This window comes from Thermobia domestica, chromosome 11, assembly GCF_964235325.1.
Source record: "Thermobia domestica chromosome 11, izTheDome1.hap1.1, whole genome shotgun sequence".
In the NCBI taxonomy this organism is placed as follows: Eukaryota; Metazoa; Arthropoda; class Insecta; order Zygentoma; family Lepismatidae; genus Thermobia; species Thermobia domestica.
The window spans coordinates 262,260,169-262,284,026 of record NC_137464.1 but is presented as its reverse complement, the minus strand read 5'-3'; the positions used below and the strand labels follow the sequence as shown (position 1 = coordinate 262,284,026).

The 23,858-nt window shown below is 36.5% G+C and overlaps 1 protein-coding gene across 4 annotated transcripts in view; it reads right to left on the bottom strand.

Annotated features, from left to right (window-relative positions):
* Window positions 1–15,391, bottom strand: part of LOC145665020 (tRNA (guanine(26)-N(2))-dimethyltransferase-like) — a 38,328-nt gene extending 22,937 nt beyond the window's left edge. The window contains exons 1-3 of one of the 4 annotated variants that reach the window (XM_081732223.1): window positions 15,295–15,391; window positions 8,062–8,305; window positions 655–808 (exon numbers count right to left, since the gene is read on the bottom strand). In XM_081732223.1, coding sequence (XP_081588349.1) covers window positions 655–808; window positions 8,062–8,273 — 366 coding nt within the window. In that variant the 5' untranslated portion in view covers window positions 8,274–8,305; window positions 15,295–15,391. Of the gene's footprint in view, window positions 1–654; window positions 809–8,061; window positions 8,306–14,040; window positions 14,469–14,613; window positions 14,716–15,294 lie in introns of those variants that run through there. The other 3 variants (XM_081732222.1, XM_081732219.1, XM_081732221.1) reach the window with 3 other exon arrangements.
* Window positions 15,392–23,858: the final 8,467 nt, after the last annotated feature.

The following is a 23,858-nucleotide window of genomic DNA, read 5'->3' as shown; positions in this document are numbered from 1 at the left end:
TTGTGAGGTCCATCAATTGAAAATCCTTCGGTGTTTGCTATTGTCTCTCTCTGCACACGCATTATTATTATTATTTTTACAAGGTCTTCCCGCATTTCCCACAAATGACATTTTGATCAAAATGCTCCACATCTAATTAATTCAATAAACTATGACAAAGCAAAAAGCTCCACGAAACAGGGAGGGGAAAAAGTAGACTGAGATGAAATCGAGTGAAAACGTTTTGTGATTAATAACTTTTGTGCATTAAGAATATCAAACCACCATTATTAAGCAAAATAGTAATAGAATACTTTAATTATTGAAAAATATGGTATCAAATTATGTACTACATGGTTATCACATAATTCGTAGACTTTTCTTTCATCATACTCTCTATAGGTGCAAATTCGATAAAATTCATATAGTAAAAAAGGACGACCGGGTTGGGTTTCCGAACTGCGGAACGGCACAATAAGCCACAGTTTTTGGTTCAATTGTCACCCAATTTTCCGCCACACTTATTTAATATTTGAATATTACTTTCTTCGTATGTTACAATTGAATTCCCATTTCCGTCCTTCTCTTTGTGATTTGATGTTTGGTCAGTCGTCACAATACGAGGCCTTGCGCCATCCTAGCCTATAATTGTATTATACTGAAACTAATACATGCCTCATACTTAGTACCGGCTTCTAGTTGTTCCCTGCTGACATTGTTGTCTTGTGGTACGTCATTGGCTTCCTGCGGTTGATTAGAACTTCGTTTTTTCTTCTTCTCTTTCGCCTCCCGAAAGTGATCTTCAGCAAACAACCGCAGAACTGCAACACTGACAAAATGTTTATATTTAATGAAATTTCCATAAATTCACTGAGTAGACGTGTGTGGTAGAACATATGGAATACATATTACAAGATGAAAATAATACTAACTATTTTGTATTCCTTTCAGCTCCTACGGATACAAAACTGTTTGTATTATTTTCAACTTGGGCGTATGTTGCTTAGGCATCCTACATAAACCCTATTCAATACAGTTAACAATATTCTTTTGCCTACAATGGCTGAAGATTTCTTCTACTACCATCCTCCAATAACCTTGCGATCTTATCACAATACACAGCACTGTGTGCAAAATAGAAGTCTCAAGAAGTTAAGTGTTTGTTATCGTAAATGTATCAATGTATATACGTTTCACCTCAATGATTAATTCCAATCCATTCTATACTCAGTAAACCCAGTGTGCGAATTAACGGGGAAGGGAGGGCAAGGATTTTCTCTCTGATAAGGTAACTTTCATTCATTTTTCCCCTCTAGAATCTTATCGAATGGCCAAGAACTAGCTAAAAAGACTTTTATAAAATAGCTTTTCCATTTCTGACGACCAGTTTGAGAAAAAATTTTTGACACAATATTAAGACATTTTTTTTAGATAAAGTGAACAAGTAATCAAACAAAAAAAAAAAAAAAAAAATGATATGTGACAGAGTGTCCCCCCACAAAAAAGTACCCACTCTTTATCAACTCAACATTCACACACTTTTGCGAACATGTACGAATGTGTAAACAACTTGTGGAAAAGACTAATCTACTCCATTATGTCATTCTTTTATTTTAATGTATCCTATTAGACCAGTAAATATGTCAATAAACACATTAATCAAAGTTATATACATATGTCATAACCAGATAAAGTGTAATTACATTTTTAGGACACCCTATATATATATACAACCTCTGACAATAAAGTTCGGTGAATAAAGTCGCTGTGCTCGACCTGGCAACACTGGCGCAACGAAACACTGCACACGAGTAGCGACAGGTGCCGCCATTGTGGATCCACCGTTGTTCAGTTGTGAGTCAACTGTGGTCTGTGTGAGACGCGTTATACCAAGTGAATGTTAGTGTGTCCGGTTCCAAACTGATAACAGTAAAATGAACGAACAAAGGATCAATTTGAAGTTTTGTTTTAAGCTTGGCAAGACACCGAAAGAAACCCATGATATGCTGGTACAGGTTTATGAAGATCAAGCAGTGTCCTTGAAGTGTGTTTACGAGTGGTTCGGCCGTTTCCGAGAAGGGCAGAATAAGGTTTCTGATAACCCCATTAGCGGAAGGCCGTCAAGCTCTCGCAGACGAAAACATTGGAAAGCTGAGGACATTAATCACGAACGATCGCCAATTAACCTTAGGAACACGAAAGTAATTTTGGGTTACATGGAACACCAACGTGGGGGGGGGGGGGGGCTCTGAGGCCCACAGATTAAAGGTCATTATTTCTCACGGAAAATAATTTATCTTGTCTGATATGAACTTGGGGTGTCTAAGATATCATATATTATTATTTTCTATTACTACTAGGTTTCTAAGTACAGTGTTGCCAACTATATGTGTGTAATTGTTTAAGTTACCATTTTTTATTTATGTCAGTAACTATGACCTATTTATTGTATTTGTTTGTGTAGAAAAACTATAGAACTTATCAATAGCAACTTAGTACAGCGTAGTATGTGTACAAAGGCGGCTTCTAAAAGCATTTTGGTGTGGTACAGTAAAATAGGGTAGAATGGGGACGAGTGAGGTATACTTCAAAAAACGAAATGAAATCTTTGAGTTTTACGTCCCACGGTTATGCCGGTTAGGCTAAAGGAGACGATGATGATGAGAGATGAGTGAAATGGTGGAATGAAGAAAGTGGGAGGAAACGGGAGAGCCCCGAGAAAACCCACGAGCACCGTGTTTGTCCATCACAAAGTTCACTTGGCGGGGGCTGGGATCGAACCCGGGACCCCAAGCACCAGAGGTGAACACTCTACCACTGAGCCACCGCGCCCCCTGAGGTATACTTCAGTATTCCAATGAATTCAGGATTAATCTTGTGTAATTCCATCCCGGTTATCCTTGGAATGGCGAAATTCTTTCAAATTTTGTTTCCACGAAAAGATGGACAGTGTGAGGGACGTTCATCAGACACTATAGGGGATGTCATCAGAGAAGCAGTGTTGCCACCCACCAAAAAGTTACAATTTTTCTAGTAGCACAACGTCAAGTTTTTTCACTTATGGAATGAACATGTAAGACGTAAGCAAACAAGCTACGACTTGTCTGTCAATTTTGTAAACTAACACCACTACAGCGTCATGAATATTACAAGGGATTCACTGCAAGGCATACTTCCTTTCCATCACTATTGAAATTTGGTTCTCTCTTTCTTATATATACTGTATATATATATATATATATATATATACAGTATGTGTGTGTGTGTGTGTGTGTGTATGTAGCAGGTTTGAAGGAATAAACTAATAGAAAATAAAACATTTAGGTGCCAAAAAATAATCAGAAAAATATATATACTAATTTTTATAATGTGCAGTTGGCAACACTGCACCATAACTCAGAGTGACCCTGCATGTTGTAATACCAAAATTGTTTCAAAGGAAAGTAAAATAAGTAGCCAAAACACTGTAATATAACAGTTAGTGTATGCAGTGAATAACCCCTTAGTACCACCAGGATGGGGGGCTCTGACTGAGGCCCACAACACTTTCTTTATTTATAAATAGAAAAAACAAAACACTAAAAACTAAGCAAGTACGTTTTTTGATTAATGGGGTCAAGCTTGACAATATCATTTCTTTAGATTTTTTATGCAATTAGAAATGTTAGAAAATATAACAAAAATAATTTGTGGGCCTTCGAGCCCCCCTCCGCCCCCCCCTCCTCCCTGGTGTTCCTAGGGTTAACTGTGCGAATGATTGCTGAGGAATTGAATATTAGCCGTGAATCTGCGAGACTTATCCTCACCAACAACTTAGGGAAAAGGAAAACGTGTTGTCGACTCGTACCACCTTATTTGACTGATGACCAGAAGCACGCATGTATTCTTGCCTCACAAGATTTTATCACTATGGCGGATGAAAATTCGAATTTCTTGAACTGTATTGTTGCTGAGAATGAATCCTGGTGTGTGAGGTACGATCCGGAAACAAAATGCCAAAACATGGAATGGCGTTCTCCTGCATCACCTCGTCGGAAAAATGTCAAAGCAGAAAAATCACGGATCAAAACGATGCTAATCACCTTCTTTGACAGTAATGGCATAATCCACAAGGGATTTCTACCTGAGGAAACAACATTGAATGCCGCTACGTACGTTGAAATTTTGAGACGTTTCATGAAATGTGTACAAAGGATACGACCCCAGTACTCAGAACAGGGTTCATGGTTTCTGCTTCACGACAATGCTCGCCCTCATACAACCAATATCGTCAGACAATTCCTTGCCCGAAAAGGGGTGGTGCAAATTAACCACCCACCATACTCGCCAGATCTGAATCCTCCCGACTTCTTCCTGTTCCAACGCCTCAAACTCGCGTTGAAAGGAAAGAGATTTGACGATATTCCAGACATCCAACGAAACGTGACGAGGATCCTGAGCATTATCCCGAAAGAATACTTCTCAAAAAGTTTCCAGGACATGTACAGCCGTGCTCAGCATTGCATGGCTGCTGGAGGGGACTACTTCGAAGGACAGTAAGTTAAGTTTCATTCATATTGTATCTATTTTCTATTTACGGGATCATTCACCGAACTTTATTGTCAGAGATTGTACATTGTTTTTATGTATGTCACGACTACATGCGTGTATACAGGATGAAATTCATTATCCCTAGGGAAAACACTTAATTTCTAAACTAACTAAACTCCATTCATCTTACTTATGTATTGACAGTACTGGCATCAATAATCTAAAATTCGATGTTTAAATGATTTTTTGAACAAATTCGTAACAAGATACAAAGCAAGGTGAGTTTATTTGAAAGCAGCTTACATTAATACTACTTTCTGAATAAATATTAGGTCAATATACATAATCTTTCTTTCTCATTAACCTTTTAGTTGATAAAAAATTTAGTTAATTGAACAACATCATCTTCTAGTTAGTTGATTAGGACTTGCAGCTGATTCTTTATGAAAACGCCCTTGTGGCAAATGGGAGTACCCCAAAATTTCGTAATTATTATTGATTGGCGTATATCAAGGTTAGTCCAAATTAATACTTCTATTAGAAGGTAACTAGTGGGATGGTTGCTCTAAATTCTCTCCCTCATTTCAACTTGTTGTTTTACACATTGGTATAATTTTACTTTTAATATATAACTTAGTTATTGTAATCGAAGTCTCTTTCTCTCCCTTGAAACACAACACTAATTCATTCTGAATGTCGTAATCAGATAATCATCGAGTTTTGTGTTTTTCCTATGGTCATCAGAATCTACTTTCATTCGTTTCTCTCTCCAAATTTTGTTACCTCTTCGATCATGAAGTCATGGACACAAACAAAAGAATCAACTTAATTAAACGAAATGTACGACTGACTGCGGTACGGACTCTTAATAATATATAAGATGTGGGCAATAACCTCTGAATACCATATTTCGGTTTTGGACATGAAGTTTCGGTGATTCTATGGCGGTTCCAAGTAAGGAACCCATTAGAAACATACACATATTTACAATTCAATGACACCAGAGGACGAAACAGAATCTGAAGAAGCGGAAACGAAAGCTTATCCTAAGCACATATCTTAAAACATTGGGTAACATAATTAAGTACGTTTAGACCAACAATTTTAGAGAGCACATTTAAAAGTATAGTTGTGCACCATGCATTAGTTATTGGGAACACAAAGCAAAAATATTACCTTCAACACTAATACTGATTCCTATAACTTATGAAGCTTCACACACAATAACGTAAGAAAGATATTGTCCTAACAGAAAGAAATAATTGTATAGATTCTGCTGTATTGAAGGGTGAACTTTGGAACACGAAGTTCACAAATCCTTCTTTGAACAACACAACAATCTTATCAAACTAAATAAAATTATGTCACTTCGTACTCAACTATTAAACTGAATTATCTATAATATAGAATATTCTTTGAAATTTTGACAAGATTTAAGAATTCATGTCTGATTACAGTAGACGTAAGTATGCACGAAGTTAATTTTTTCGAATCCAGAACATTATTCATATAACTTGGAATCTGTTCACAAAATAAAGTTACAAATTTAAGATCCAGCTAACTCCCTTCTTGACGGAAGCTTGAAATGGAAAGGATTCCACAGTGATCTCGCCGCCACATTTAATAATAAAGTATTCCATGTGTTACAATAGTTTGCAAAACGCAACGTTACTTGTGTGCCAAATAAAACTGTCCCAAATGGTTCAAACCTAAAGAAAATATGAAAGGGGTGCTCTATGTTTTCATAACCCAACGACGATATGAAACATCAGTAGAAAATAAATTTTTCACTTTTTTACAATTTTTAAATACCATATGAAATGAAATGTTCAAATTAACGTCCCACGATTCTCTCTTTTACGCTAGATGAATGATTATGAAAGAATTGGTGGAAGGTAACGGGAAAACCCTAAGAAAACCCACAGATACGATATTGTTTATCACACTCACATCGTCTGGAATCGAACTAGGGATCCCTCGCACCAAAGATGAGCGCTTTACCACTGAAAACCGTATTCCTATTATTTTAAAATAAAATCATTAATAATTTCTTAAAGCTTTTTTGCTTATTTCTATTCTGTTAGTTTCAATTCTCAAAAACCTTCGACACTTTTTTTTCCTTTTTTCTTAAGTCGGGTATGTGAAGATTACTAGAAAGAATTTCTTATTAAAGATACATTTTTCGGAAAATCCAATTGAAGATGCAAGTAAAAATAAATAATGAACTTTACGAGGTTAAAAATGTTCTCTATTCAACAATTACATTACCTTAATTAACATTCATACATGAGATTTATGACTAATGGACACTACGGAAACGAAAATTTTTACGTTCACACAAAAGACATTTACAGACATCCGTAGTACATATAAACTTCTCAATTTGCGGATGAAACCTCATACTAGTAACGGCAGAATATTTCTGATGATTATGACTTAATTTACATATTATTTTATACATAAAATTAGTGGTGGTATCTAATGACGTGATAGGATTTATATCAATAATCAGAAATTAAAATTATATTTGATAAATCATCCAAATGGTAACAGCAAATCTACGCTATGTTTCAATGACCCTTTGTCATCTTCTTCATGTGTGTGATAGATTAAAAAAAAAAAAAAAAAAAAAAAAAAAAAACCTGAAAAGGAATAAAACAACACAGTCGTTGATTGTTGTTTTGAAGGACATGGTAGGGGGAAGGGTAGTTTTCGACAAGAAATTTTTATAAAGGTAATTCAAGGAACATCAACATTGTCTCTACAACGGAGAAAAAACATCAAAATATGTAGTTGTAGTAGGAGTGGAGAAAATAAAATGGGTGACTGTTTTTCGATACCTGCGTAGTATTATTAGTGATGATATGAAGCGTGAACGTCAAAGAAAAGCAAGGATAGGAATGGCTTCAGGAGGAAGAAAAGTATTTTCTGGGACATTGAGAAAAAGACTCATAAGATGCGTAGTGTGGAGTATTGCACTGTATAGGGAGAAACACGAACATTACGCAGAGTGATGAAAAACGAGTGGAAGCCTTCGAAATGTAGGTGTGGAGAAGAATGGAAAGAATTAGCTGGGTCGAGCGAGAACGAATGAAAGGGTGTTAGAAATTGGTTAGGACACTGGGTAGAAAGGAACTGTATCATGAGAGACGTGCTAGAGCGTATGGTGGCAGGAAAGAGAGGGAGAGGCCGAAGTAGACTACAATTAATTGATGATATCAAAACAGAAAAGTTGTACGTGAAGACGAAGAGGTTAGCGGAAGACAGTGGAGCATAGAAGCGTCTCAGCTGCAGCAAGTGACTTGTCAATAATGGCATAATACCTATGATGTTGATATTCTGGAAGAGGCACCATTTCTTAAAAATGCAAGCATGAATAAGACGACAAAGGATCACTGAAATCTAGCGTCGATTTTGCCGTTACCATTTGCGTGCTTTAGTGAGTATAATTGTAATTTTTAATTATTGGTGGTGTCACACAATCCAAAGTCATGAAATATCAATGTCTCTCATTCTTCAGAAAGTTCCGTGCTATGAATCTTACTTACATACCTTAAGTCTCTATTGAATTCTTGAACAGGGTTGTAAAACACATCATGTGATGATGGGAAGAGCACTTCAGCTTGGCCTTCTTTCACAGACGTGAAGGGCTCCTTATCCACAACAATTTTGTAATCTTCATTTTGAAACTGTGCGTTAGAGTTCCCATCGACATTCTTACTATCCAGCGGGCTGCTTTCAGATGGCTGTTCAATTGCATTCATTTCAAGCGGCACTCTGTATGGTCTCACAAATACTATGATTTAAAATACAAAAACAACGCACTTCAAAATAGGCACATGAAGAGAATACAGAAAACAAAATGGCACAGTTAATACAGAACTTAGTACTGATATATGTTAGGGGTCGAAAAATCCCAGGCGCCAAGGTGATTGGAAATACAAGTCTGGCGCCTAGCGTTTTCGATGTTACTATTCCCAATTTTTACCTGCCAGTAGTAGGTAGCTGTATCTTGAACCTTAAATTTATTTAATTCCGTTGAATTACGAGTATTGCCTATTATATCGCTTTATGCTGTATCTCTGTGTTTTGTTTATAGTTAATACCTTTTTTCTTTCTTGAGATTAACTACGAAAGGCATGGCATCAAATACTCAAACACAGAATCTGAGGCAATCTCGACTGACGAATTGTTTAAGCAGACTGGTGAGAAGTGAAGATTCCTGATCAAGTATTGAATCGGAACCATGTGCAGCGTAGAATGAAATTTCAGAATACGACAATGATACTTTGCAGTTGTACTAGCAGCAGCAGCTATAAGTTCAAAACACGTGGGTCTATATACCAACATGGACTTCTTTATTCAGAGGCTTGATTTTCAGAACCAGTGCCAGCTCAGAAAAGGATTTCTGAAGCCATGGTATATGCACAATGTGCAATTTATCACAGGTGTCTCTGAATAACAGTTCTGTTAAATGGAATAGTGAATGCTCGAAGTAAGAAGAGAGTACTATTTTTATGAGAGAAATAACACACAGCCTCTAAGCAAAGAACAATATTAGTATTTAAAATATTGATGTGTAATGGGTTCGCCAACTAAGTATAAAACTTTGACACACACTTTTCAGGCTAGCCATCCTGAATGAGGTCTTCCTCATTCACACCAGGCAAATGCCAGGATGGTACCTAACTTATAGGTCTCAGGGCGCTCCTTCCTTCCCCAATCCTTACCCCCTTCCCTTTCCCCGGATAGTGTGCTCGCCAAGGAACGTCATCCCTCTCACGTGACGGGCTAAATGGCCATAGATAGATGCCGAAAGCCCAGGAATCTAAATCCTAAATTAACAGACACATTATTTTGAAAACTGGGAAGTAGTAAACGATTATAAAACCTTAATTTTCTATCTATTATATATACAGGGTGGACCATTTAAATTGATATGCCTTCATAAATTTTAAATTAATGGATAAATAACGCTTGAACCTTTGTAACATTGAAGTGTCGACAGGAGGACATTGTTTTGCATGCTCCTTCATAGCTCAAGGTTAATAGTGTTGCCAAGCCAACATAACGTTGTATTTTTCCAAATGGAACTACGTCAGGTTATTACATATTCCAAATCTGCATGTTAAATGAAAACTTACGATGTTACATTTATTATTCAGTGTTGCAAACTAACCGCGATACAGTACGTAAAACAAACATCCAAATTTTGGTGGCCTCTACAGCACTAATAATGCAAAAGAGACAAACAAGGCAATGCAATTCGAAGTACTGTAGTCTCGAATACTCTGATCATGATATAACGAGTTTCCAATCACTATGAACGAAATTGAAATGGATTGAAAATTTGACTTTTTTTTAAAAAAGCCTTTATTTCGAAAAAACTGCTAAGTACTTCATCCAACTGAATAGATAGTTTTCGAAGATATGAAGATCACACTGCCGTTCACAGCAATTTGATATCTGAAACCGTTTTGAATATTTGAAATAAAAAGCGTTAAAGTTTGTAACAATGTTTATAATCATGTAATTCCGAAAACTTACTGTAATTACACCTAAAAAAAAAAAAATGTCGTAATGTTATAGAAGAAAAGTAAATCAAAAACTGTTTTTAAAAGTTCCCACAAATACGCCATTTTAAGAAATATATCAAATTTTAACATTTTTTCCCATATCTCCCTAATGGTTTGAGATATCAAATTGCTGTAAAGGGAATTGTAATTTTTATGTCTATTTAAAACCAGGTACGTAATTTGATGTGATACTTATCTAAACATTTTTCGAAATAAAGTCATTTGAAAAGAGTAAGGATTTTCAATTCCTTGTAACTTTGCTTTTGATCGCAATACGTCATATGAAGACTATAGTACCAGAAGAAGACGCCCTGGTTTTTCAACTATCCTTGGTTATACGCATATCCACCGTCGCACAGTGGGGCGCAAACGCAAAAAGCTGGCCAAAATATGATAACTATATTCAAATTGAATGAAATTTAGTATTAAGGGGTTATTGAGGTTGCTGATTACGATTCTGCAACTAAAGTTGAAGAAAACAAAATGGCGGAATAAAATTTGCAAAAGTCGAAAAAGTTGTAGAAATGTTCTCAAAAGTGGCGATAAAGGGGTTATTGAGGTTGCTGATTACGATTCTGGAACTAAAGTTATAAAAAAAATGGCGTATCCAAAATGGCGGAATAAAAAGAATGTGAACATACTTCGTAATTTTCACAATGTATCTTTAACAACATTCATTTTTCACATATTTTGATGAACAATTACTTGTTACTTACGTTCTTATTTATTAGAAATGTATTATTACTTAAATGACACCAATTATTGGTATCTGATTCGGTTATGATAACTGCACCGGCTTGTCACTGTAACATTAAATGAACAATAATTAACATCAACACGCTTCGTAATTGGCACGTTTAGGCAGCTACGTTTTTGTCGACAGCATTAATTAATATTCAGACTACCATTCTACAAAATATGAACGTGGTGCACGAGGGTGCACATAATGTTTTCAACGCTTTAAGTTAATAAAATATATAAACAATATGAAAATTTTGCCTGACTTGCGATTCAAATTATAAATTATTACATCATCATTATTAATTTTTTCCTTCATACACTTATTCTACTTACCAGTATGATATAGGAAAACTTTACAGATTTAAAAACTATGAACGCGTTCGAAAGTTACAACCGTTTCAACGGACGCGTCACAATTCTCCTATTGTTCTCTACGCATTTGACCTGCTGAAAGGTCTACTTAGGAGTGGCTTAGGTAGTCGGAATAAAGTAAAAACTCTATTTTATTTATGGATTTGGGCCCTTCTAACATCACTCTAGCCAACTACATAAAAAAAATCCTATATTACTAACTTTCGTTTTTTTACTTTTGGCCAGCTTTTTGCGTTTTCGCGCCTACTCCTTATGGACGCACTACCTCGCTACCGCTCGGGCTCCACAGGTGCGCTCCTGTCCTGGCTCTACAAGCATTTGTGCCTTTTAGTGGTCACCTACCACAGGTTGATTCGTTTTTAAGTTAATGATGTCCTATACGGTATGCAGTTTTTATGCCACATGTGCACACGCCGTAGTTATACTCAGTCGTCTAAAAACAATATACACCCATTAATGCAATTCTTTCCTTGAGAAACAGTTTCTAAGACAGTAAGAGAGCATTTGCCGCTAGGAGAAGTTAATATCCCACGAATAAAAGTATTCCCTTGTGTACCAACCTAATACAGGCAAGAGGTAGGCATTACTCAAGTAGGCGCTTCTACCAAATTATGACACACTTCTTACATTTTCAGGATAGGTTAGGGCTTTGTATTTCTTTCAGCATAGCATACACTAAATGAGAAGCTCCATTACTACTTGCACACTGACTCCAGGAGGGCTCAGTATAAATACAGTGTGAACGTATAGCATAAAAACTACAATGCATAAAATACGAACCAACGTGTGCTAGGCGGCCATTAAAAAGCACGAATGATATCTAACAGAGTCAGCGAACGAGCGCAGCAGGGGGGCCTGGTGGTTGCGAAGGGGTGCATTCCGTCGAGAGCAGGCGCGTCAGCAACGGAGGGAACACGCATAAATGAGGATAGCGGAAGACGCAAGGTTCTACAACACCGGTTCATTTAGCTGTAATAAAGACAGAAAACAACGTGCCCTGCGGGGCTCTAACCCGCCTTCTCTCGCTAACGCTCGCTCGGCAATACTATGTGAAATATTAAACTTTGGTACAGAAAGGAACCAACCTACCTACTAACCTATATGAGAGGACCTGTGTTCTAGAACCTTCCCAGCGGAAGAGAACACTTATATACACAACACTTTCACTATCACTCAAAATTCATTCCAATATGCCGTGCATTGACAGTAATTACTTATACTCACACTCCCCACAAAAATATGTTTAACATTGTATTTTACCCATAAATTTTCTATTTGGTAGAACCACCTGCTGAAGTAAACCTAAGAGGTATTTTCGTAGTCTGTGTTTTGTAATTTTTGATGTCCCAGTGACATGTATTTGATAGAGGGTCTGCCCCTAATGATCATCTAAAAATTTAATTGCATAATACTGTAGTAGGGTGTTGTTTATAGTGATGGTTGGAAACATATGAGAAGGTAAGGATTCGTTGTTTTCGTTATTTCTGAAAACTGCGTAGTCTGCTACACTTAACAAATGGAAGGTATTAATTTGGACAGTAACGCAATATAGAGGAATACGTATCTACCGAAGAGCAAAGTAAACATGAAAATAAGAAATATTTGTGATTTTAACAGTTAAGAATGAAAGTCGGAAATGAAAAAAGAGTAATCCTAGCTAGGGTATATTAAAATAACAAATAAATAGTAGTATAACGTTGAAAATAAGTTCATGTGAGTCTTATCCGGACCACCATCACTAAGCTAACCCAATCTTACTCTCTTATTCCGTATCATTCTAAAGGGTCCTGGATTCACTCGAACAAACGGTTCTACCAAATAGAAAATTTATAGGTAAAATTGGATGTGAAACATTTTCCATGAAGGAATGAGAATGTATATATAAGTAATTACTGTCAGTGCACAGCATATTGAAATGAATATCGAGTGACAGTGGAAGTACTGTACGTCTGTGCTCTTCCAGTATTCTCGTTTATGCGTACCTCCGTCGCTAACGCGCCTGCTTCCTACGCACGCACCCCCTCGCTACCGCCCTGGTCCCTCTAATGTACTCCTGCCCTGACTCGGCTAGATAGCATATTTGCGTTTTTGGTGGCTACCCAACAGAAGTTGGTTTGTGTTTAAAGCACTCTAGATTTTATGCCATACGTTTACACTGTATTTATACTGGACCCTCATGAAGCCAATCTGCAAGTAGTAACGGAGTTCGAGGGAAAATTCTAGAACACAGGTCCTGCAATATAGGTTAGTAGCTAGATTGGTTCCTTTCTGAACTTCAGTTTAGTATGTAATTTACATAGTATTGTCGAGGAGCCTTAGCGAGTGAAAGCGAGTTAGAGCCCCGCAGGGCACAGTTTTCTGTATTTATTACATCTAATTAAGAAGGGGAATCTGTGTTCTAGAACTTTGTCGAGTTCGTCATTTAGTGCAAGCTGTGCTAAAAGAAATACAAAGCTCTAACCTACGCTGAAAATCTAAGAAATGTATCAATGTTTGGTAGAACCGTGTGCTCGGGTAATATGCGGTCCTACTTGTTGATGTGCTGCTAGAGCGTGTATTGTCGAGTTCAGACGGGAACTCCGATCACATATAAAAAGGAAAAGTGTGGAGACTCCTTTATGTAATAACAAGTCTCTCTCATAGAAGTTTAACGTGAATGGCCCTTATTCTAATTAGGGCAAAAATTATATCAAAAATGTTACATGTCAAGTGGAAATTAAGGTACAAGGGAATATTCTTAGAATTGCCTATTATTTACCTTACCATATTTTCACGTTTACCGGAAACAACAAAAGATAATTAAATTAGGAATAATTAAAAAGACAATTCTACATGCACATACCATCTAATACCTTAATATTTTTCTGCAAAGTAGCTTGCACACACTTAAAAAGAAATCTTTCCGTACACTTAAGCATCCACACAAACTACAAGGGTAGAATTTCAATCGCCTTTTTTTAAAAAAAAAGTAGTTCACTTGTTTCAAAGAGTTGGTTCACGATCAAAATTGGCAGGTAAAGGGAATTTCCCACCGATAAGGAAAAACGACCAAGGAGTTAGTCAGGAGGGAGAAACAGAATAAGGTAGCGCCTCCATTGATTGCGAATGCGAATTTCCCAGCACGTGTAAATAAATTGGAGTGCCTAGATTAGTTCCGACCTGCGAACAGTGATGAATTCAGGGGGTAGCCCGGGGGGAATCTCCCCCCGAAGAAAATGTATTCCCCCAGGGAAAATTCAAAAAATTTCAGTCACAAATGTAGAAATTACTTCACTCAATTATTTGCTTTTCTTTCCGTACACGTGCATTCGAAATCCGATCTCTTAATATACATATAAATGACGCAGACCCATTCTATATAAATATTAAACATGTAACATCAAAGATAAAATACCAAATAGTCAATAAAACTTGCATTTTTTAACGCTATGACCGACTTTGGCAGAACATGAAATTGTTAACTGTTGAAGAAAGGTTTGTATTTGGTAGGTACTATACTCTCGCCCTAGCACAGATTGAGATGGGAAAGGAAAGAAAGGGAAGATCTTTCGATCATTCCATATGATTTCTGATGTCAGCAGACTTCAGTTCTTGAAAATGTACAGTTCTTGCATTATTTGAAATAGAGCGCCTAAATCCCATTTCTCGCATCGAAAGTAACAGATTAAATGTGTTTTACGCTTGTTAAAGTAAACACACCTTTCTTTAATTAAAAATAAGTCAGTGAAAGGGTGAGATTCAGAGGGCGTCATTTAGAGGGATCAGCGAGGAACAGTTATCCCTCTTGGGTTAGAGATTTATATAGAATTTATCAATATAATAGTAGTATATAAGTGAAAGATAGCTATTGAAGGTGATGAAGAACCTACTCAGTGCCGTGCCATGGGGGAGGTGCAAGCGGGGCGACAGCCCCGTGCCCCGAAGTAAGGGGCGAAAAATTCGGGAGGGGAAAAATAAAAGAAGGAAAGAATAAAAGAGGAATGAAACACATGTGCACATGTGGGCATGTGCATACATATAAAATGAAAGGAAAAAAATTAATAAAAAGTGCTCAAAATCAAGGAAAAGCAGGGTTTACTTTTTAAAATTTTCTCACCTTTCGCGGCTTGTCTGTCGACCTCACTTATATGTACGGGAGTGCAGTCGTATACTCTCGCCCCAAGCGCTGATTTTCCACAACACACGGCACTAATCCCACTGAATATTTCGTAAATTAAACTATTGATGTGTATGCAGTGAAGAAACCAAGGCTAATATGCTTGATTTAGAATCAGAAGTGTGAGAAAGATGATAACTTTTTGTTAAGATATTCCTATGTATGTTTTAGGACAAAAAATATTTGAGTTAATTTAAACTTTTTTAAAACTTCTACATTAGTAACAAACAGTAACTACTGTATATAGGAAATAATAACAAAAATAGTTACTGTAAATAGCAGTTAAAGTTTAGTCTAAAATATTTTTGCCAGTCTTTATTTAATGTTTTAGATAAAATTAAACGATTGTTTTGTTTAAAATTATAATCTCACATTGAATATTTATCAGCAATTAGTCTAAATATTAGGTAAGATGTGCATGTGAATGGAATTGTTAAATATGCTGCTTTCTTGCAAAAATACAGAAAAACAACCCTCCCCCCCGAGGAGTTGACATTCCCCCCGGGTGAAAATGTCTGAATTCAACACTGCCTGGGAATTGAGAAAACTAACGAAAAGATAAGAATGTGAACGATCCGAATCTTCTGGGATTGTTCGTCCAAATACGTGCGAATGCAAAGTCATCTGCAGAGGAATTGAGTGCTACGTGAGAAGAGAAATTTTATTATGCGTGAAAGCAGTCAACGTTGCGGGGTCCGGAGAAAAATAAAATGAAGAAAACTAAAGATGAAAATAGATGTTGATGTGTTAATACATTGTGTTTTTGATAAAGTTCCATTGTGAAACCAAGCACATCCTAATCATCACATCGTGAACAAATTACGGGCAGATGTAAGCAAGGAACTTGGAGTAGAATGTATGTATATTTTTCTTTGTTTTGTCTTTAAAATATAAAGATTTAATTAATACACGAAAGTACTAATGGCCTGACCTGAGGCAAATTTGGACTTTGACACAAACATTTGTGACGTCATAGGTCAAAGGTCAATGACTGTGGTCCGGGGGTCAATGACCTAGGGGTAATTAGGACTACCCTCTCTAAGTTTTGGCATGGGTACCTTGGCCCACCCCCTAAATTTTGGCATAGGTACCTAGGACCACCCCCTTAAATTTTGGAAATTGCCAAATCTAAAAATTTGGTATGGTACCCTAGGACCATACCTCTATCAGTATTGGGGTCTATCTAGTTCCCTTTCATGAATAAAAAATTGCCAAAAAGTTAAATTTCGTTTTTTTTAACCTAATTTATCCCCTTTGATGAGGTTTAATTACCCTATATGGTGATATAGACGTATACAGGGGTCCTTTCCCTTTCATAAGACATGGGTATATTGGTGCACCCCTTTAAATTTTTGGGAGGGGTACCTTGGCCCTCCCCTTATATTTTGGAAATTGCCCAATTTAAACATTTGGTATAATAGTAGTGTGTAGGACCCTAATATGGATCACTATAAATTAGGATGGTCCACCTCGTTCCCTTTTAGGGGTGCAAAATTGCCAAAATATAAACGTAAGCAATACGTTGTACCACATGTTTTGTTTTTGGCCCATTTTATCCTCTTTGATGAGGTTCTATTACCTTATATGATTATATGGTCATGTATAGGGGTCCATTTCCTATGACAAGACATAGGTACATTGGTGCACCCCTTTAAAATTTTGGGAGGGGTACCTTGGCCCACCCCTTCAATTTTGGAAATTTACCAAGTTAAGCATTCGGTATCATTGTACAGGATCTTAATATGTATCATGATAAATTTGGGTGGTCCACCTCGTCCCCTTTAGTGGTTAAAAAATTGCCAAAATATAAACATAAGCAATATGTTGTACCACGTGTTTGGTTTTTGGCCGAATTTATCCCCTTTGATGAGGTCCTATTACCTTATATGGTTATATGGTCATGTATAGGGGTCAATTTCCTATCATGAGACATGGGTACATTGATGCACCCCTTTAAAAATTTGGGAGTGGACCTTTGCTCACCCACTCAATTTTAGAAATTTTTTAATATAAGCATTTGGTATCATAGTACAGGACCTCAATATGTATGGTACCACTATAAATTTGGATTGTCAACCTCGTTCCCTTTCATGGGTAAAGAACTACCAAAAATCAAACTTCGGAGGTTATTGACCCATTTTATTCCTTTTGGATGAGGTCTTATTACCTTATGTGATTATGTGGGCATATATAGGGGTCTATTCTATTTCTTAAGATATAGGTACATCGATAGTTCCATCTTCAAATTTTGGTAGAAGTACATTGGCCCACCCTTAAATTTTGAAAATTGTTCAATTTATAACTTTGATATAATAATATAGGGCTCTAATATGTATCGTCAGTTATAAACTTCGGTAATCCATCTCGTTCCCTTTTACGGTTAAAAAATGACAAAAATTAGTACGCCCATGTGTTCGGCTATTGACCCATTTTTTCTCTTTAATGAGGGCTTTATTACTTTATATGAACATATAAATATGTTTAAGGGTCTAGTTTCTTTTATAAGGCATGAGTACATTGATGCTTTAATCTAAAATTTAGTAGAGGTACATTCGCTCACCCCCCTACCAAATTTTAATAGAGGTGTGTGTATAGTTATAGGCTAGTTAATGTCCAAGGGAATGTGCGGGATATAATCAAAATTAGGGGGGTAACACTAAACGTTAGGACCTCTCAGAAAATTAACTTTCAGTGTTTCTACATATTAGTGTCTGGACAATTAGAGTCCACAGTAATAAAAAATCCAAATAGTATCGTGAGTAGACCAGGGTTCCGTATCTTTAGCTGTACAGAAACAAAGACACACCGTAAGGTCAACAAAAAACGCAAACGTATTGACGAACATGACGTAACTGACGACGAACCCATACGGAAACGTGCAAGCGTACCATACGGTTATAGGTCCACGAACGAGTAAATGTAAGCTGTAGGAATGTCTCTTTTCCTTTTTCTTTTGTTCGTTCGTTTTTTTTTTGTTTTTTATATTCACCTTTCCCGTGGAAAGTCGTTGTTAATTATTTATTTATTCATTTTTGTTGGATCGTTTCATATAGAAACTGATAAGAACACCCCATGAGTCTGAAAATAATGAAACGTTCCCGTGGAAAGTCGATAATTACGTATTTATTTATTTATTGGATCGTATGCATAGCACACTCATTGTTTAAACTAGTCATTTTAATTAACTAGAAACCTCGAGAGTTTAATTTTTTTTAACTCTAGAGCTTTATTTTTTAACTCTAGAACCTTAATATTCCTATATTTCCAGTGATTTTTAACTCGTGAGTTTTAATACTCCCAGTGATTTTTCTTTCATTCTGTGTGAGTGTGTATATAGAGCAAATACTATATCGTATGCATTCGTTTGAGTACATGATGTTAAAGTTTCAACATCCCTCTACTATTTTAATCACCGGTCCGTCAAGGGCGGGGAAGACATGTTTTGTAAATCGATTACTTAATGAACGTGATCAAATGTACAGTATAAAATTTAATGATATAGTATGGTGTTATGGTGCAGTAATACCAAACATAGATGCACATGCAAAAATACGTTTTGTAGAGGAGATACCCGACATGAATAATTTTGAAATTAAAGATAACCCATTATTAGTACTTGATGATTTAATGTCAGAAACCAATGGTGATGTTGCTAATTTATTTACAAAGTATGCATATCATAAAAAGTTGACTGTAATATTTATTATTCAAAATTTGTTTCCAAAAGGAAAACATGCACGTGATATTAGTTTAAATGCACATTATATTATAGTATTTAAAAATCCTCGTGATAAATTATAAATACAGTATTTAGCCAGGCAAATAATGCCTCGATATAGTAAGGAAATCGTAAATGTATTCGAGGAGGTAACACGTGAGCCTCACACTTATGTATTATTTGACTTAACACAGAAAACAAACGATGCATTGCGAATACGTATAAATATTTTTCCTAATGAAATTATGCATTTGTACGCTAACGTAAACGACAAGCATACAGAAATTTTTGCTTAGTATGAATGAAGATGTTGAAGGTGAAACAAACTACAACACGCTCCGTGCTCTGTGCAAATACAAGAGTACAAAACGAAAACAAATTTTACAGAATGTTTCAGGGGATTTAATAAGAACAATTTCTCAAGTAGCTAAAACACAATAAAAGGAAACATGCCTTTAAATTCTCGTCAGAAGCAACATTTACGTAGACATGAAAAGATCTTACGTGCTTTATCTCAACAACGTACGGCATTAAAGAAGAAAAAGAAGCTGTTAGTACAAAAAGGTGGTGCGCTTCTACCATTAATGTTGGGACCACTTCTTGCAGCAGTAGGAAGTAGTGTTTTTAGTCGATAACAATGTCAGAATTACGTAAACTGATTTTCATTCCTGAAAATGCTGCACATGAAATTCGATCCAATCTTAAATCCATAGATACACATCAATCACGATTAGATGAAGAAATGAATAATATTTTAAAACGTTGTTACCTTATACATGGTATAATGTAACGTGGCCCGGAAGTTTTGGGCAACCAGTATATATATACGAATTTTATATTTATTCAACTTTTGTAAAATATATAATTAGTCGTTTACTCAAATTTCGGTAGATCGCAAAAGTTGCGTTAAGTTCCTCGAAATGATGATTTTAGTATATTTAGAGGGAAATATATGGTAATATATATCTATATTGGACAATATTCGTACATTTAGCTAAAAATCTAATGTTATTTTAGGAAATAAGGTTATATCTGGTCGTTTTGAATCCTTTCCAGTCAATTTTCATGAATATTTTCGGTTTAGGGGATCCTCAAAAGAAATCAAAATTTTTTATTTCAAAATCTTCTCTGAAATTTCACATTTGTAGAGTCAGCCATAGTAGCTCCTTGAAGCATCTCTTTGTTTAATCTACATTATCTGTGATTGGATCTTCCGCAATCACAGTTGTGGTTGAGATTTTCGGCTTTCTTTGATCTTGAGAGATAAACCTATTATCATATAGTTACGTCACAATGATCCTCCAATTAGGGATCTTCTTCCCATTGTCTTTGTCTTTTACCGGAAGCAGTGTTAAGAGGTGGACGTACAATTATCCTCGTCGATATAAAACGTGGAAAATAGAAATTTTAAAACTAACAATTCAAAATTGTTGAGGCTTTTCATGTCTTTGGACAGTATACGTATGCAGTGAGTGGTTGCTGTGCTCAATGGACGATAGAGTTTCGACAGTGAGTGCAAACTTATACGTCATAGCGTGAGTGGCTGACGTAAGCCATTTTGGTGAAGCCTCGTTGTCTGGAGTCGAAGCAGCGGCCAGAAAATTTCATTTTTTTTGGAGTCACCGTGAAACTACTCAGCCGAGTAGTGGTGAAGAATATTTTCCTTGAGAAGCCTGGCAAGGACTGACAGATCAGGAAAGTAAACATATTTTTTTTCCATGGAAGATTTCAACAAGTAAGTGTTGTAGAAAGTAATCCAAAGTGTTATTTTCGGACGAACTAAACCTACAAAATTTTTATCATTGGATTGAAGATGCAGTATTCTTTTGGTGTTGTGATGTCTGACATAATGTGCTAACTTCGCGTCGTTTTCCCTAAGTTGCATGATATATTGACTCAGGATGAGATAAGAAATGCTCGTTCAATGGGGGGGATATATATTTTCTTTCTTTGAGTTTCAGTGTTGACGATTGTCATAGACAGTCCATGAAGTGTGTGTACTTTCGAGTACATACATTTCACCCCAAAATTATATTTTGAATATGTAACCTCAAAAATTTTCCGTACTGCTAAATGCTACAATTAAATCCATTTTCTGGTTTCTTTTTGGCTCACCTTCACTTGAGATTGGATATGATGAGACAAATGTTTAAGAAAGGTTTCGGCTCACATTAATGACAAGGGTGCCATAAACGGTTATTGACAATGGGAGATGTTCATCAACGGTGAAATATTCGCTCTGTATATTGAATTCCTTTCACTAGCAAAACAAAAGCTCAGATTTTAAAACATTCAGATTTTTTTTTTTTTTAAAAATGAAAGCTGAAGGATAAGTGTTCTGTACGTCCTTGGTAACCGGCTGTGCATACTATACTTCGAATATGTCTGATAAAAGTGAATTTTACATGTGTTAGGGTAAGTTAGTTTAGATAGTTAGGATAGGGATTTAGGTTAAGTTAATTTTGATTTGAATTTTCTAATGTGTGTATTTCCTTAGTGTCAAGAAAATGATTTATATTGTTGTGAAAGGAAAATGTGGATAGGTCTGAGCTTATACAAAGAGGTCACCCTACCGGTATAAATCCTCTGTGCCGGCCCCACTTGCACAACAACGACCGAGAGAAATACAAAAGAAAAGAAATTCAGTATGCACACAGCCATGGATAGTAGTACACAGGTGTAGTATAGTGTTTTGTAATCAGTTTTCCTCGTAACAAATGTGATAATATACGTTTTGTTTATAGTCGATAGAAATTGAAAAACACATGAAGGGTACCCACGAGATGTGAAGAGAAAATGTGATTCTAATCAATTTGTATACAAGCTTATCCATTCAGCTATGTTAAGAATTTTCTCAATTTCCAACCTTTGCGATTTTTAAAAAAAATTTATTCTGTTATCTTCTTGTCATACAGCAAATTAGTGTAAATAAAATATACGAGCCGAAAAAATTTTTTCTTATCCAGTACAAAGTTCATCATTTAGAACTATGTAGTAAATTAACTTCAGTGGTATTGTTAGTACGTAGTATACAGAGTTTTGAAAAGCAGTACGTGAACAGTGTGATAAAATTAAATTATAGCGTTTGAAAACTTACAGAATTGATTTCACTTAGTGTGACCGGGGTTGGAATCACAGACCTGCCGGAAAATTTCACTTCGTTAATAAAATCAACTAAATTCATTTTAGGCATTCAGTTTTACAAAATTCCATTCCGTTGCGCGATTTAGAATTCAGTTTGAGATTTTTTTTATCTGGGTTAGTAAATACAAACATTCAGATTTTCGAAGTACTCATTGTCAGTTTCACTCTTGGGTCGGTGTCTTGTTTTGTTAGACCGTGGTTTGCAACCTACCCCGTGATGGGATGCAGACGATGAACTCCAGATTGGGATACTGGACTGCGAGTGAGAATGAAGGAGGCTTAGAAATCTTCATATTTTTGGGTCAATTTGAGTTCTATTTTCCGGAGATGATTGGTTTGGTGGATGGGTCAGTGAGTGTTGACAGCTTACCTGTCTGGGCCCGGTGGGTTCGCGGTCATCAATCAGTGACACATTCACGCAACCATAGTCTTAAGGAAAGTGAACGTCATACAGAAACACATCAGCATCATTATCATTTTATTTATTTATTATTTTCTAATTTTTATTTTATATTTTTTTATTTTGATTTTTTTGTAAAATTGGCCTTCTGCAGCCAGGATCTATTATTTCAATCGTTCGCGAGTGCTAAGTGAATCACATTGGAAGAGCAGTGTAATGTAATGGGGAATGTTATGACAATCGACTCCTTGAGCGATGCGTAGTCACTCTTGAGTTTGTATATGTGTAACTTAGGGAAAACAATTTTATGAAATAGAGATGTCTGCTGGTAGCAGGTTAAGTACTGAATCCCGTAGCCCGGATGAATACGTGTGCTGTAGTGAGGAAATACAGGGCTTTAGTGTGTATTGTGACGGTTGCTCTGGATGGGTGCATGCACAATGTTACGATATAACCGATGAGGAGGTTGAAGAATTAAATAAGTGTAGTGAGCAGGCCCGTATCCAGGGGGGGTCTAGGGGGGCCGGGCCCCCCCTAAATTTTGGCTGGCCCTCAAAAATTTTCACGGTAGGCTTCCAAATGAACTATAATATGGTAATATGGTTGGATCGGGCCCCCCTAACTTCAGCCGGGCCCCCCCTAAGTTTTTGGGCTGGCTACGGGCCTGGTAGTGAGCCATGGTTTTGTAAAACGTGTGTGGCTAAACAGCTGACTGTGCGATCGCTTCCAAAGTCACAGGAAAGTGGAAATGAACGGAACACCATGACACACGACTCGGGAGAGAAACTTTTGCACGATGGTGGAGATAGTACCGGAACTGCAGGTTCAACTGCACCCGTAGTAGACCTCGCGGAAATGCTAGAACGTTTTAGTCAAACTTTAACTTTAACTCTGAATCAGAAATTTGAAAGGGTAGACAATAATTTTCAAGACATGAATAAGACATTTGAAAAAGTAGACAATAACTTGTTGACGATGAATCAAAAATTTGATATGTTAAAATCGGAAATGGTGCAGATTGTAAATGAAAAGGTCGATAATGTAAACAAGGACGTATCGGACCTCCGTAACGAAGTTCGCGACTTGTACACTTCGATGGGGGAATACCAAGATACGATGACAACGCGGGTAGACACCGTTGAGGAGAACCTCCGGTTGCCAGTGGAAAAACAAAATCGAAGGTGTGATCAGCTCGCCAAAGAGCTATCGCATCTCGAGTCGAGCACCCAGAAATCCTATGAC